This window comes from Anopheles arabiensis, chromosome 2 (genome assembly GCF_016920715.1).
Source record: "Anopheles arabiensis isolate DONGOLA chromosome 2, AaraD3, whole genome shotgun sequence".
NCBI classification, from domain to species: Eukaryota; Metazoa; Arthropoda; class Insecta; order Diptera; family Culicidae; genus Anopheles; species Anopheles arabiensis.
Window position 1 is genome coordinate 51,615,207 of NC_053517.1, and position 17,125 is coordinate 51,632,331.

Sequence of the window (17,125 nt, forward strand, 5' to 3'; positions counted from 1 at the left end):
GAAGAATAGTGTTTTCATATCGCAATGATCCGAAAAGCAGCATAATATTTTAGAAGATAATAATAGAATACATAAATTCTATTTTTTTACTCATTTAAATTTTATTACAGAAATAGGTGAAATTTTGGATAATTCTAATCATTTGAAACCCATATTAGACGTTTATTATTGTAGTTGTTTTAAAATCTTATTATAGTCTTTCCCCAATATACGTGAGTTTTGGGTTCCCGAAGCTTCCGCGTAAATCGAATATTACGTCTTTCATCCAAAATACACGTGTTAAATAGGTATTTTGATTAATTTTGGCACATTTATAATCATAATCATTTATTTAATGGGAATCGTATGAGAAACTGTGATATTTCTGGATGTTAAACAAAAACGGTTAAAAAATGTTAGTAAAAAAGTTATAAAGTAAATACTTTAGAATATTGTAATTTAAGCAATTAATTTAGAGCAGATTGTACTGGTTTGTTGCATTTAGAAATCCGCGTAATTGGCAAATTTAGAAATTCAGGTAAGTAGAAAACCGCGTGACTCCAGAACAAGACTGTAAAAAGTTAGCTAGGATTCACCTACGGATTCACCTGTAAATATTTATAAATTTACCTATGTCCAACTTGGTTATTGAAGTCTGCTCACCGTGCACCAGAGCGCAACCACATGTCACAAACCAGCAGAGTGACCAGAAATACCGATCTACAGTAGAACGTCGATTATCCGGGGGCGGATTAACCGGAGGGCGGCTTAACCGTGCGCATAGATGTGACAGCTGTTCAAACGTACAGCGAACATTTGCAGCGATAGTCAAGTGGGCAACCAGATTTTTGTGCAGCTCTAAAGTGTCTAGTGATATTTTCGAAATTCATTTTTGTTCATGAACAGGTGTTTAACCTATAGTTATTGATAAAAATAATATTTTAATAACGATTAATCGATTTATTCAAGTTGGATTAATCAGAAAACTAATAAAAAACTAGTAATAAAATAATTTTTGTATGAAAATGACATTTCTTGGACCATTATCCGTGCAAATCGATTAACTGGCAACCGTCCGGTCCCGAGCTGCACGGATAATCGACGTTCTACTGTATCTGTATTCCTACCGATTTTTTTATATGCCTGCCGATGCACAGATGACCGCCCTAAAACTAATGATTTTCCATTTATCCTACCGAAAATAACTGATATTTGATTTTTTAGTCGTTTAAGCTTAATCTGTGGCGCTTGGGATGCTGTTTCAAAGATCGCTTGCACAACTGTCACCCGCTGCGGGTTTCAAATTCCATACATTTTCAGAAAACGCACGCACGCCCGCATCAGCGATTACCGATGCCTTATCGCGCTGTGCGCTTCCCTTCACACGGACTTGGTGCACCCGAATTAAAAGAAAAACTTTAACACATCAAACTTGGTTTATAAATATTTTATCACTTTTACTGCAAATAAAAGCACATTTGAATGTATAGCTTCACACAATCTTGCTCCAAACCACACACATTATTTATAAAAGACGCACACTATTTCATTCTCTTTGCTAGTGAGCGTTTCTACATACACCGAGAATGCAGCTGAGAAAATAACTGACAGCATGCTTTGACAGCGACTGACAGCATTTTCGGTGAGAGAATTCTCCTCGGCATGCAAAGAACGATGGAGCTGAGAAAAAATTGAATTGGCAGTTTATAGCGATCGATCAATTATAGTTTGCATTTTTGCCGTCTAATAATCGTAGAAATATTATTAAAAAGTAAAAGTAACTTTTTTGATTTCATTTTAGCGATGGATTTTTTGAACATCATTTTAAAAGTCTCATCTCGGCGCTTTTCAGAGCTTCTACACACACCAGCGTGAGAAACCGGTTGTCAATTCTCTCACAGCCATCTCTCAGCTGCAGTCTCGGTGTATGTAGAAACGCTCAGTAAGGTAAAAAGAAATTACAGGCGGTCCCCGAGATACACGGTTATTGGGGACCGAAAACGGCCGCAAAATACCGCGTATCTCGAATTTCTGCGTAAGTCGAATCTCGTGATTTCCAGCCAAAATATCACTAATTTTCGTGCAATTTTGCAAGTGGTTCGTGGTTTTAGCCACCAAATTAATTATTTGATATGTTTCTAATGAATTGAACAGTTTTAAACCTTTTCAAATGGTATTTTACATTCGATCAATACGGAAATTATTTGGTATTTCACAATGGATGTGTCAAATCAGTACAATTTGCTCAAAGAACTGTCAAATTTTGAAAACCGCGTATCTCCGAATCCGCGTGTAAGAGGTACCGTGTATCTGGGGGACCACCTGTAATCGTTAGAATAATTGATTAAATTTAAATGGTTGCGTTCTCATCAGTGCTCGTGCCGAATTCTGCCAAAATAATCTGGCCACACTGGTCACAAACCAGCGCCGGTTTGTTTACAAGTGTCTGCCAACCGCATTGCACGTTGCCGGGTTTTGATTGCTCGCTACTGTATCGAAAACACTAGAACGCAAGTTACACCGGAATAGTCACGATGGACTACGAAGCATTCGAAGCGGCGCACAAGCCTCAGCTCCAATCGTCCGGCGTGCCGGAACACTTCTGGCCAGAGCTGTACCGTAAGCTGTCCGAGCAGGCGTTCGATGCGGGACTATCCTTCTCCCTGCTCGCGGTGGACTATGGAGAGGAAACGAGAGCAGCGGAGGATCCCGTCTGGGCGCTGCAGGTATCGAAGGAAGGAGGGCTGAAGGCGAACGACCCAACGGAAATCTATCTGATCGACCATGCCTGGACTTTTCGAACGGATAACGCACGTCAGCTGCTAAACGCCCATCCGGAGCTGGTGAGCCGATTGGCGGTAATGATGGGACTGCAGCAGGACGACGATGTGCCACCAAACGCGTACATCCCCCGCATCCTGCAGGACATGTGGCGCTGGTGCAATATGTACTCGCTCAACGCGGATGGGCTGTCGGTCGAAAACCGTATGCCGATTTGGTACGTGATGGATGAGGTGGGCAGTGCAATTCTGCACAGCGATACGCCGAACTGCCGTGTCGTTCCGTTCATGCACATCCCGGAAGGTATCACGTACAGCTTACTCTTCCCAACGGAGGACATCGACGAGGGAGAAAACGTGTGTCGAGATTTCGTCGAAAATGTACCCTTAGGATCGAGGGAACGGGACGCACTGCTGCTGCCCTGGCGGTACGACTCGTTCGTGAAGGAAGACTTCTCCCAATCGGAACCCCCGAAGGAATACTTTTTGGCCGGTCACATTGAAGAATCCCTGCCAGACCCGGACGTTCCGCCACCGCTGATCGATGGCAATAGACCGCTGAAGGTTTACTCACAGTACGAGCTCGTCAACCAATACCTTACCGATGCATCGTACGAGCTTGTATCCGATCCGGCCGAGGCGGACATTCTCTGGATGACCAGTCACTTCAAGGAGTTTCGCGAGCTGAGCGAAAACAATCCCAATAAGTTCGTGAACCAATTCCCGTTCGAGAACGTGCTGACAATCAAGGATCTGTTGAGCATCGTCTGTCGCCGAGCGGCCAAGAAATCGGCAGCATCATCCGGTGATGGTGACGGAGATGAGGTGTCATTGGCGTCCAACCCTCGCTGGCTGCCGGTAACGTACAACCTAAAGACGGAGCTGGTTCCCTTCGTTGCCTACTATCAAAACCGGGCACAGCGCGGCCTGGACAACCACTGGATTGTGAAGCCGTGGAATTTGGCCCGCACGCTCGATACGCACATTACGGACAGTTTGACGCAGATGATGCGCCTGCAGCAAACGGGGCCCAAGATCGCCCAGAAGTACATCGAGCATCCGGTGCTGTTTGAGCGGGCGGAGCTCGAGGCCAGCGTCAAGTTCGACGTCCGGTACGTGCTGCTGGTGAAAAGCGTTGACGAGCTGTGCGCCTACGTGTACACCAACTTCTTCCTGCGCTTTGCCAACAAACCCTTCCAGATGGATGATTTCGACGACTACGAGAAGCACTTCACCGTCATGAACTATGGCCAGTTCCAGCTGCGGCACATGAAGTGCGACGAGTTTGTTCAAACCTGGCACACCCAGTACCCGCAGCATCCCTGGGACCAGATCGAGACCGACATTTGCGAAATGCTGCGGGAGATGCTGCAGGGTGCCACGAAGGTGGGGCCACCGTGTGGCATTGGCGCGAGTGCCCAGTCGCGTGCCCTGTATGCCGTCGATTTGATGCTCGAGTGGACGGAGGCGGGCAGCAGAATTCAGCCGAAACTGCTCGAGGTCAACTTTACGCCCGACTGCCAGCGGGCCTGCGAATACTATCCGGAGTTCTACAACGACGTGTTTAACTTGCTGTTCCTGGATCAGGAAAATTTGGACGTGTTCAGGCGTATTGTATAGAGTTGCGGAAAGAGGCACCGAAATAAATGGATTGTTTTGCGCACGTGAAAATGAATCGCTTTCGCTGGATGAAAGAAGAGAAAATAGACTTTCGCGCAAGGTGCAGGCGTTTCGGATCAGCGAAGGACCAGCAGAAAGGAGCGTGGCCGACCGTTTTGTGGTAACATTACAATTTTATTTCTGACGATGTTTATTCATTCGTTTCATCCGTCCCAAATTCCAACTATAGTTCGTTACACAACTTCCGAAACAGCAAACGGAGATCATCAATCTCTTCTCCTGCTCGAGCCTAATTTACCTCTTTTCCACTTGGTGTGTTTCAATTTTGTTGCACAGTTTTATTACATTATTTTGCCTTATTTAGTGTTGCAACACTTATTTATTTTTAAAATCAGTTTCGTCTCGCAACAAACACCAACTTTTTTTTCTTTTTATTTTAACAGTGTACATTTCCACAAGAACACACTGTTCATGTAGATGTAGAGCTCTCCTTCGACACGAACAATAATTAACACGCGTGCATTACGTGTGCTAGTTAAAGGGAAGGGGAAAGTCCTGCTCGTACCAGGGCGCGTGTTTCTAGCACTGAGCGCAATGGTAGTAGTAGTATTTTATTAGTAATAGTAGAAATAGTAGTAGTAATAGTAGTGGTAGTAGTAGTAGTAATAGTACAAATAGTGTATTTGATATACACTACCTGCAGGATACACAGTCATGAAAAATATTTTCATGAGTAATTTCTCTGTTTTGCTTCGACAAACCGTGCTGCAACCAGGTGCAAGCATGTGAATGTAGTGAGTGGGTGAGTGTTTAGCTTTCCAGCAATAAGTTTTAAAACACGTAGATACTGTTCTCAGTGGTAAGTCTTAAATACAGTTACAGTGAATCACATTGACATTATTCCCTTTTTTCTTCAATTTACTTCCTTGAACCTGTTGCGACGAGAGCCAATTTAAAGTGTTTGTATGTGTTTGTTCATCTGCAATTTTTTTGACAAACCTAGGTTATATTAAGCAGAGCAGGAACGTATGTTAAAACTGGGAAGAATAAACTAGTACCACTTATTTATTAACAAAACTATTTTCTCCGATAGTATGAACGAGGGAAATAAGTTTTTTCTTTAAAATAAAAGAAGGAATTAAAAATTCATCTCTATTTGCATATATAAAATGCTCAATATGGAGATATAGCCTGCGGGAAGTAAATAGTTTCATTTAAATTTTATTTTAAAAAAAAGTTTCCATCTTTTCCAGTGAAGCTAAACATTAACAATGGGTGTGCGGTACAGTACTAGCCAACTGGATACGTTAACAGATCCCTAGAAAACATTGCCGTACAAACGAGAAATGAGCGATTTGCTCCTGACGGTATGCTTTCCGCACTGCAATAGCTTCCTCTTAAAGGTCATACACTAAATTAGTATTCACTTGTAACTGATTCCGCACTCTATGAGCAATGTTTTGAAATAGAAAATCGACACTGTTTTCGGGCGCCAATTGAGATTTATAAGATAGATTCCTTTATTGTTCACCTTTTCTGCTAAACATTATCATTTTTTTTCTGTTTGTGTTTAGACCCAATGATTCACAACACAGCAACTGTGCGGGTGTGATAAACGTTAGCTAAAACCATTTCCCGCGCCGCCGTAACTCTGAGCAATGCAGCCGTACAAAAGCTCTTCCCTTTTCTTAATGTCTGTGAATGGTTAAAATTAACATTTTAACCGTACAACATAATTACGTGCATTAAATTGTAACAAACTCCTCCTAGCCTCTGCTCACAGGCGAGCATGGACAGAAGTAGAAATAAAGCTGATAAATATATGCGCAACACGAACGCGGCGGCACTTAATAAACTATCGACATCGGATCGTAACGTTAGGCAACACCGGATAAATAATACTTAAAACTTATACAACTTGCAGCGTCCCTCCTACCAGGAGGAGGTGTGCACGACACTACTGTACAGGGTCGCTTTTTTCTCTCAATCCATTCATTTTATGAGGCGAACGTTTGCGAACTACTTATTATTCGCGCCTGTAGCAAACATTCACTTGCGCATATTCAAACACACACGCACGCGCACGCATACCCACAACCAGACACGTGTCTTCCTTTTTAGTTTAGAATACTTTCTACGTTGTCTTACAAATACGATCGGTTTCAGCTTAAAATACAACGATCATCATGCATCTTCGTGCTGCAGTGCCGCGGTTTGCTTTTCCTCTTATCTTATCGCACTAACTGATCTTATATGCGCCTTATTGGGCGGCTTGTTAAACATCAACATTGAAACTCCTCGTTACACAACAGATAAAATGTTTATAATGTACAAATCTAAGGAAGTTGAGTTCCTTGTGTGTGCGTGTGTTTTTTTCTCTCCCTCTACCTCTCTTTCTCTGCATGCGAAGAGAGAAGGAAACACGTTTCGTTACTGCTTTAGGGAAGCATTTACAATTTCCTATCGCAAGCCTATCTAAATGTATGTGTGTGTGTAATTTCGACATCTTTTCCCTCCTGTTATTGAACCACACTGTTCTTTTGAAGAGACGAGTGCACGACACAGGACACAAGGACATTTATTTTAAACAGCAACAAGCCCACAAATACAATATTGCTCCCCTTCTTAACTCCTATACATGTGTGTGTATTATTTTTTTTTTTTAGTTCTACTTTTCTCATCTCATCATCTCCTCTTTTGTCCCTTCTTTTCTCTCGACTCTTCCTTTGTTCTTCCGTCGCTTTGTTGTAGTACGCTTTTTCACCGTTTTGTTTTCTCCTTTTTTCATTTCTTCGTGTATATAAATAGCTAAAAAAATTAAACGAATATTTCATATTCAAGTTTCAACACGCATCATAATCTTTTTTTTTCACAATATTGTCTTCTTTCTACTACGCTTGTACGTTTTTTTTTCCTTTTTTTGTTCAAAGATACCACTTCCCTCTCTGCCCTTTCAAGTTTTTTACTCAATTTTGGTACTTCATCGTGCATGGCGCTGCACGTTTGTTAATTGGGGTCTCTTTTTTCGATCTACTTTTAGGTATGCATTTTTGTTTGTTTGTTATGCACCTGAAAATGTGAGTTGCAGGCGAAAAGCTGAGAACCATGTGTTCGAAAGCTCGTCAGGAGAAGGTGTGTTCAAGAGAAACCGTTTGAGTTGATGTTGTCAGGGCCAGAAAAAAAAACAAGCAAAAATGCTTCTATACTTTATTGGTATTTTTAATACTGTGTCAAGCAACAGGGAAGTTCCGAAAAAAATGATAATTAAAATTCCTATACCCACCAATGCATGCATGCAAGATGTACGAGATAAAAGAAAACTAGAGTTACGCTTTTGTCAAAAGCTTTTACCGGCGTTTTTGCTACAAAAGCTCACCCAACAATTATCGATTCGAGCGTGTTGTGTTACGCAAATTTGATAAACTATTTAGAACACAATTGTTCTAACAAAGGTCCAAAATAAGAATTTACTCTAGCAGATTTGATGAGATAGGTTGTTTTTCGAGTTGTAAAGATGGTTTTACTATTCAGTGCATTTGCTTGCCGGTACAGATCTGTTGTTCTTTTAAATGTGGTTTGTGTATCGATAAGCCCATAACTATGCAACAACTATACAGCCCTTGCAATAACATGTTACATGAATATGATCCATGACTCTCAGTTGGTTTGGGATCATTTTTCAAAGGTGATAAGCGTTAACAGCGAAAGAGTGATAGAGAGAAAGTGTGAGAAGAGATAGAGAGAGAGAGAGAGAGAGAGAGAGAGGGATGAGCAAGTGTTTGATAGTGCGCCAAAAGACAAGAGTCGAGAAGATATAAAGACATCCTAACAGATGAAATCGGAATAACGCATCCGCATGGTGAAGTGCCAGCCAATCGCGGTTACACTGAGACTGGGTCTGGCTGTAATTCCTCCCATCCCTCCCATCAATCTGTTCACTAAAAGCACACATAAACACACACAACACATCCACGTGTCGACGACCAGCGTGTGTTCTACCACCGCTTCGGGCCGTTATAATCCTACCCAAAATCCTTTCCTGCTATCCGGCTATTCCGGCTGAAATCTAGCCTTCGATTTCCAAGCCCCACCCAGTGAGCGGCGTGCGGCAGAACCATAAATCGTGACTCTAGTTATTATTTACGGGATAAACTTTTCGTCGAAGTTTTCTCGATGTGGATCAGTATGCTGTTCGTGGTACCGAACGTGGAGACGCGAATGTCAAACTTGCCATCCATTCCGAGGCTGCTTGTCATCAGGCGCGCATTTTCGATCGTCGAGTCGGATAATCTAGAGAGAGAGAGGGGCAACAGGAGGGTGTAGAGGAAGAGAAAAAATGGAAGCAAAAGGAGTATTAGAAAATTGAAACTTCGGTACGGTAAGAAATGAGTAAAGTCTGCGTAATATTGAGACGACACTTTTGAGAAGTAAGGGAAAATGGCATGAGCATTTTTCGAGCGCGAAAACGACCGGAAAGCTCACGGAGCGTAGGTGTGCCTCAGATTTTCCTCCATTTGCTGCTTGTATAAGCTTTTGTGCATGTGTGTGCATACTTTTCTTCGATTTTTCTCGTCTTTTTTTGCAATACAGCTTTCCCCGGAAATGTATCCGAGGAAATGGTTTATTACCCGACATGTCAAGCGTGTCACTAAAATGTTAAGAGCTCTTTATTTGTGTCCGATTTTTTCGTGTGGTAAATTCTCCTTCCGCATGTTTCGTAAATGTAAAGTAAGCACACATACCCATACACACACACTTAATGTACCTCGGGCTGAGTTGGGGGAAGGAGGTTTCAAATGTCAAGTAGATACGGAAGGATGCCATTATCTGCTGCTGACACACACACACATGCTACAGCCCCCTTACCGCACACGTTACTCGTTCACGATTCTTGTAAGAAACGTGATACGCTTCCCCATCCCGTGCTTTAAATGCAAAACTGCTCTTACCTCACGTCGATCTCCATGCCGCGCATATCGCCACAGTAGTTGCCGAGCGTCGTTATCTGTTCCTCGCTAAGCCCGTGCAGCGTGGTGCCGAGCCATCGTAGCAGAGGCAGGTTGGCCAGGAACGCGTGCAGAAACTGGGGCTCGATGCGCTGCTTTTTCGGCCGGTCCATCACGACCACGCCGTCCAGCTTGATGTGGCTGAGCGGGCTGGATTTGAGCAGCTTCGAGACGGACTTGAGTGTCCGCACCGCTTCGTCCAGGTGGATGATCCAGTTGCACATTTTCAGTGTGTTTAGATGGCTGCAAAGTTGGAAGAGTAATCGAGGTCATTAGAGAAGTTAATATTTCAATTAATATTAGGCCCAATTTTACATGGTTTGACCAATAGATTCCATTAAATGTTGATCTGTCCAATGTAGTTGGTGGTTGGCTCTTATTCGTAATTTAATATCAATTTAATTCATCTGTTTTGAGCGATACTCGGATCGTTTGGCGATCTATTTATCTATTACTGATTTAACTGATTTGTAGAGCTGTAACGGTGACAATACGTCTTTGCAGCAGAAGGAACTAAAGATGCTTAATGAAGGGTTACATCTTCGAGCCCATAGTCACATCTGGTCCAATACTGCGCGTTTATAATGCAACGAAACACGATCTATAGCAAATGATGTTAGTTTTTTTTCGCAAATCAAGACTAATTAAAATCTCTTTAATAATTTGGTTCCACCTTAAAGGCTAGACAAAGAGTGTGCTTTTGAACCATTTGCGTGATAGTCGTTCTTGGAAAATACAAAAATATAACGTGCTCACGAATAGATGATAATGAGATTATGGAAAATTTTGCGTAGGATTATTTTTTGTACCTCTTTCTGGTTGATAAATATCATCGGGAACAATTCCAATTGTAATAATGAAAAAAAAACATCAAGTAAAATTGTTAACAAGTAATAAAAAGACCGCGCCAAGTTTGGGTGGTTTTGTTTCCACACGATGCGCCAGTAGCGCCTACACAAAGCGATTTATTTCAAAATACTTAATCCTTAGGCCTTAGGAAACCCTTAGGCAACATAAGATAAATTTGAAAAATACTTTCTCTCTCTCTCTCTCTTTCTCTCTCTCTCTTTCTCTCTCTCTCTCTCTTTCAAAACGATATTTTTTGGCCTGCACGATCCCGGCTTAATATGTACCATAGTATTCTGTTGGTCGCTTAAGATTGCAATATAACCTAGTACAGTTTTTGGCACCTTCAACTGTCGGCAAAGTATCTTCTTCTTCTCCTCCTTTGGCACAACCAACCGTTGTCGGTCAAGGCCTGCCTCTGTACCACTAGTGGGTTTGGCTTTCAATGACTTATTGATTACCATAGCAGAATAGTCAGGCCTATGGAGGACAGACTTCGAGGCTTAAACCCATGACGGGTATGTTGCTAAGCGGTGTGAGTTGACGACTGTACCTACCACCAGATCGACCCTATTTCTTCCGCCAAATTAAAGCACTACTATTTCGTCTTATTACTGATAATGCACTTTTGTTGAAGTTGAATCCTTTATACAAACATTATAATTTTATGTGATTCGTACTTTTATAATTTATGAGACAAAGGGTAGTTTGAAATTAAACCGTTATTTTAAGCTTTTTTACCAATTATGCGAAGGTATGATTGTTCAAGCTTTAAACTATTTGAGTGACTACCAACATTAATATAATTGAATATCATTTCCTATCAAATTTAGTAACTCTTTTGATATTCATTGAACTAAAGATGTATTAACTAAACTAATTATAATTAAGATCCTTTTTTTGTAATTCCTGGACACAGTTCGTGGAAACTGAACGAATGTAAATTGTTGAAAATAGCAGTTTGAATTTGGCTTGAAATCCTTTTCAATGCATAAACGATAGGCAATTGAATTCCTCAGCAGATAAATTTAATATTCTATTTCTTTTGTAAAAATAAGCAAACATTGTATACAAAAAAGCGTTCTAAATTGATTAGGTACGATTTGATTTTTTACAACGAACAATATTTCACATTTTCTGTGTCTGTTATTCAAAGAAGTCAAAAATGGTACATTCGTCAACTCGAACGACTCTGTTGTGTCGACATAATTTAGGTAGCACTGTAAGTAGTTTTCGTTAAGTATAAAACACTCATTAGCTAGGGAGTGCTCAAGCGGGGCACTCACAACAGGATATATAAGTGTGCACGTGGTGGGTATCGCTCTTCTCTTCTGTTGTAACGTGAGAGCGGTAACAAGTACAATAAAATACCGTTTCTCGAAAAGTGGTGTCTTAATATAACAACTCAATAACACGCCCGTAATGGGTTCAAGCCCGGAATGGACAGTGCCCCCGTAGTAAGGACTGACTATCCGGCTACGTGGTATTGAATAAAGTCTTGAAAGCCTGTATAGGCCGGCATGTCCTCGTAGCACGTTTACGCCAATCAGAAGAAGCATAAACGAAATGAACCAACTATCACTAGCAACATCACACAGAGATTGAATGCGTCCGGTAATCATGTGTCTTCGTGTTTGAGATTTGTAAATTAAATTCCAATTATCACTTTCATTAAATTACCACGTTATTGAATTGTTTGTTTTCCAATAGGACAACTTAAATAATCAAAATTCAAAATCAAAATCAAAATAATCAACACAAGCAACTGCGTTAACTAATGAAGCAATTCCTTCTGACACGAATAGTTTCAATTATCGTATTTTATTATAAATGGTTTCTGCCCCGCTTAGCTTAAAAATAACTAAACAGACATAGACATTTTAGAGTCATTGCCGGTAAACTCACGAGTAATGAGACGTATGCAACGTACCTGAAGTGGTTGTTGAGCGTGTTGAAGAAAGCGACGATGTCCTTGTCGGAGAGTATGAGCGGCGTAGAGGACGTACTGCCAAAGCCCGTCCTGGACGGTGCGGAAAGGTCCAGCTCCCGCAGATTCACAAACCCGACCAGGTACGGCAACATGTGCGGCCCCTTCATCGACAGATGGTCGGCAAAGATGATCTGCAGGGAAATCGGGAGATGGGAGATAAGGAGCGACCGATTAAATACGAGTGTCGCCGTGCAGCGAACAAACGGCATGTGCACTTACCTGTGCACCGGCCAGCTTCAGGTTGACGACGGACCGGCACTCGTACGCACCGGACTGGACGGGCACATCGCTCTTGAACATGGACATGTTCAACCGGCAGTTGTTGAGGCCGAGCTCGCGGACCGACGTGAGCGACAGGAAGCCCCGCACCGAGGCGAGCGTCCCGACGTTCTCTATCCTGAAGCTCCAGCCGTCCAGGCTGAGCAGGCGCAGGGTGATGCAGCTGCCCAAGGCACGTGCGGACATGCCGACGGCGGCATCCTCGAGCGCGATCCGGGGCGATCCGAGGCTCATCATCTGCAGGCAGGGCGACTCGCTGGCCCCCAGCACGGTGGGCAGGATCTCGCTCAGCCGGGACGCACCCTCGAGCTTGATGGAGTGCAGCGTCGTCGACACGCGCACCGTCTCGCCCAGGCACATCGAGTCCTCGAGCGACAGCTGTGCCTTGCTGAGGTCCAGCCCGTGCAGCCGCGAGTAGGTGTCGCGGGCGGCCAGCAGCAGCTCGTGTAGCGTGCCGGAGTTGTGCGGGCCGCCGTCGCAAGCCGGCGTCGGGTACCAGGTACGCGAAATGACCGAGTCCGTGCTGCGCTTGTCCGGTGGGCCTTCCATCGGCTGGCGGGGCAGCGTGGCCGACCGGCCCATGTTGGCGGTGGAGCTGAGCACGCCGCGCGGCAGCGACGAGAAGATGCCGGCCGGGTAGGAGCGCGGCGAGGGAGCCCCGGTCAGGGAGGACTGCTTGATCAGGCCCGAGTTGCCGCTGCTGCTGCCCGACCCGGAACCCATGCTGACCCCGCTCGAGGACGGCGGGTCGTCCCGGGCGCCCCAGCTCGACGGCAGCCCCAGGTAGGACAGCGGCCGCACGGTAAGCAGCGCAGCCAGCGCCCCCACTGCGCCCCGCTCGCAGCGCAAATGGGGCAGCGAGAGGCGCGTGACGTGCGGACACTTCTCGAGCGTCGCGCAGATCTGCACCAGCTGGGAGGTGCACAGGCCGAGGTCGAGCGACAGGTTGCTGAGCTTGGGCTGACGCGGTATTGTGCGGCAGAGCGCGGTGACGACGGACTGCAGCTTCAGGATGGGCGGGTCCTCCTCGAGCAGCGTGAGGATGAGCTCGAAGCTTTCGAGCCGCGGCTTGAGCAGCGCCTTCGAGATGCAGCTGGCCAGATAGTTGATGTCCGAGTCGCGCACCTCGTTCTCGATCAGCGACGTGATGCGCAGCGTGGTGACGCTCTCGTTCTTGGACAGCGCGTCCAGAAAGATGTCCATCACGTTGCGCGACTCGAGCAGCAGGTTCTTCTCCATCTGGTACACCAGCTCCAGGTTCTTCAGCGTGCAGGTCGGGCTCTTGAACGCCAGACCCCAGCCCTGCAGCTCGGACAGCGTCGACTTGATCGACACCCAGATCGGTTTGGCCTCGAGCGGCGGCACCGGGGGCGACTTGGAGATGCCCAGCATCTCGCAGAGCGCCGTCAGGTTCGCCTCCGTCTCGCCGCCGGCCAGCGCGAGTGAGAAGATCGTCTGCGGGCTGAGCCACAGGGGCGTGAGCTTGGAGAGCAGCAGGTGCGCCCGGGCGCCCAGCAGGGCCATCGAGAAGTTGAGCACCTTCAGGATTTCCGGCTCCACCTCGTCGCCCACCGCTAGGCCGGCGATCTCCGCCGCCAGCAGGCCGGGGCGGTTCGCGAGCGACACGATGTAGTTGGCCGCCAGGAACTCGGCCAGCCCGGGACAGATGATGGTGTAGTAGTGGTCCGACTTTCGCTTGGCGGTGCGGCCGAACAGCTGCGCCCGATCGAGACAGCCGGCGATGTTCGTTTCCGGCGCGGAGCAGTACATCTTCAGCTCGGCCGCCGTCACCGTGGAGCGCTTCGTCTTGAGACAGAACAGCGCCAGTCGGCCCAGCTCGGTGACCTGCGTGTGGGACGAGTTGGCCGCGACGCAGTTGAACACGGACGCGATCACGTCCAGCTCGTCGGTGGGCAGCTCGCCGCCGGACGACTCGTACATGGCCGCGATCGCCAGACAGCCGAGCGTGGTGCGCGCGATGTTGCGCAGCTGCCGGCAGGACTGCACCGTGTCGATGAGGCGCGTCGGGGCGCCCCACTGCCCGCCGCCCAGCAGCGACACCGAGCGACCCCACACCAGCCCCTCGAACGTGATATGTCGCTGCATCAGCGGCAGCAGTTCGGTGCAGGACGCGGTCACGCTGATCAGTATGACGCGCGCCTCCGGGAAGAGCCGTCCCTCCAGCAGGTCGATCACGTCCCTGGGCATGGTTTTGCTTTTGCGCGTCTTGCACTGCACGTCGTAGCCGTCGAGCACGATCAGCAGCTTGCCCTTGAGCGCCTCGAGCGAGTTCCAGGCCGCACTGAACCCGCCGAACCCGCTCGCGAACGGGTTGGGTGGACCGCGCGGCAGCAGCTCCTTGCCGATGTAGTTCGCGATCGTGCCGCGCAGCTCGGCCAGCGGCAGGAACAGGGCAAGCGCTACCGGCTGCCCGCGCGGTGGCCAGGGCGGCTCACGGCTCCAGCCGTGCAGGATGCGCAGGGCGAGGGCACCGCGCGTCACCCAGGGCGGACACTCGATCAGCACGCGGCGCGGTGCCTCCAGGAACGGCCCATCTTTGGTTTGCACCGGTGTCAGGATCTGGTCGACTCCGATCGCTTCGTTCAGACCGTGCGAGTGTATGTGCAGGCGCAGCTCGGGCTCGAGCCGGGCCGGACAGAGGACGCCGGGCGCGACCGGGTGCACCCAGCTCGGCAGCACCGGCTCCTTTAAAGCTAGTTCCGTGTAGAGCGTGCGCAGGTAGTTGGCCAGCCGGGCCTGCGGATCGCCCCGGCGCCCGTCGGGTCCGCAGGCGGGCGGACCGGGCGGCGACGGGCACTCGAGCGACACGTACGACCCGGACAGCTCATAGTCCGTCCGGTAGGGCGCCGGTGTCGTCGGGGTCGCGCTGCTCGCCGTGCTCTGCGTCGTCGACTTTGGCTGGGCTGGGTTAGGCAGCTGGCTGGGTGGCGGTTGTGATGATGGTTGCGATTTCGTTGGATAGCACTAAAGGGAGAGGAGAGAGAAACGGTAAAATAGACTCGGTTAGAAATGTTAATTTTGTTGAAATACTAAGAATTATCAGCAGCCGGCTCCGCGGTGGGCGCACAGATGCGAAGCTAGGACAGAGGGGAGGGGGATTTGGCCCGATGGTTCCACGAAGGGAGCCTATTTCTGGGCCGCCGTTATTCGACGAAAGGGAAAATCCCCGAACACCGTGAACCATCAATTTAAATAATGACAAGTTACGCAAGCATGTGCGCGTTTCTCTTCTGCCGCCGAGGGGAGAGGATGGTACCGGCGCAAACGCATGCGTTCAAACTTTAATACACAACGGGTTGGAGGAGCTTGGCAACGACTCTGTCCCCCTCAACAAAAAAAAAAACACACTCAAACCTGGGCAAAAGTTTGGTCCGTACCGAGGGAAATTGTGCTCAATAAAGTTGGATGGTTTCGCCTCCTCCTGCTCAGTTGGGCTTTTCCCCCTTCGGCCACCACTCGACGTGAATCACCTTTGCATGATCATATCGTTCTACCTGAGCCAAAGATTACATTGCATTGCTCACAGTGCTACGCCCGTTGGTGGTGTGCAGATTTGCATCAGGACGGGTGCGCGTTTGTTACGCACGAGCATTCCCGAGATGCAGGATGACCAGTACGGGATATTCTTGAAACAGCATAATTGCAGTTTCGGGATTACTGGAATTGATGTTGTTGGGTACAACAGCGGCGTATAATGCTTCAACCTGTAGTGCAAGAGTGTTTATTCGAACTATATCCCAATAACTCTTACGAACAAAAAGGCAAAATTCAAATAAGGTGGAGTGTAGTTTAATGGTAAATGTATTGCGTGGTGCAATCATGTTTCCATTAAATTGCAATACACCTCACATTTATCCATCCAATAATTTCTGGCAAATTAATTAGATGCGTTGCTTACGAAAAACATTTTTGTATTGATATCTGATCGAATTGCTGTTAATGGAAGCTGTCTACTAATTGTCATTGGTGGGAAGTGGGAAGAGTATGGGCAAACAGGGTTTCGATTGAATTGATTCCATGTAGAAAACCACATCGTACATCGGGAAAAAAGGCCTTCGAGGTGCTACTTGGAAAGCTGTGGGTAAAATTTGCTTTTCAATTCATTTTTCTTTTACATTTTTTCTCAGTAAAAACGACAGCACTGTATTGCAATTCCCCTTTCAATCGTTTTATTGAACCTGCACAAATATTGAACTTGTTTCCCCGAACACAACTGAACAACCTAAAGCGTTTTGTTCTTTTCCTAGATGTTTTTCTGATAATGAATCAATCAGGCGTATTCTATTCTTATAATTGAGTCGTCTGGACGTCGAGTTGACGAATTTTGAGTGTTTATTTGTATGGAAAAGCTCACTTTGGAGTTAATTTTCTAGACTCGAATCGAATCATGCTCAGACTAGAATAAGCCTGAATGTGTTGTTCATTGAATTTGGTCATCTCGACATTGCTATGCTTCTGAATAATTATTGAAACTCGTACTACTCATGCACTTCTCATATGTAAATCCAAAAATCTGCTACTCAGCAAGTGACTTGATCCAATTTTCGCGATTCAAATTTCGCGATTGTGGATCTAATTTGACTACTGCGGATCTTAAGCACTGT

At 46.4% G+C, this 17,125-nt stretch overlaps 2 protein-coding genes across 3 annotated transcripts in view; one reads left to right on the forward strand and one right to left on the reverse strand.

The window, feature by feature from the left end:
* Positions 1 to 2,405: 2,405 nt before the first annotated feature.
* On the forward strand, positions 2,406 to 4,430 carry LOC120896974 (tubulin--tyrosine ligase-like protein 12). The gene has a single exon (XM_040301526.1). It carries the CDS (start codon positions 2,514 to 2,516, stop codon positions 4,377 to 4,379), a length of 1,866 nt encoding a protein of 621 aa, XP_040157460.1. The 5' UTR covers positions 2,406 to 2,513; the 3' UTR covers positions 4,380 to 4,430.
* A 1,150-nt stretch (positions 4,431 to 5,580) lies between these two features.
* Positions 5,581 to 17,125, reverse strand: part of LOC120896973 — a 136,083-nt gene continuing 124,538 nt past the window's right edge. For both annotated transcript variants that reach the window (XM_040301525.1, XM_040301524.1), the window contains exons 6-9: positions 12,441 to 15,485; positions 12,162 to 12,352; positions 9,329 to 9,628; positions 5,581 to 8,669 (exon numbers count right to left, since the gene is read on the reverse strand). In XM_040301525.1, coding sequence (XP_040157459.1) covers positions 8,516 to 8,669; positions 9,329 to 9,628; positions 12,162 to 12,352; positions 12,441 to 15,485 — 3,690 coding nt within the window. In that variant the 3' untranslated portion in view covers positions 5,581 to 8,515. The remainder of the gene's footprint in view (positions 8,670 to 9,328; positions 9,629 to 12,161; positions 12,353 to 12,440; positions 15,486 to 17,125) is intronic.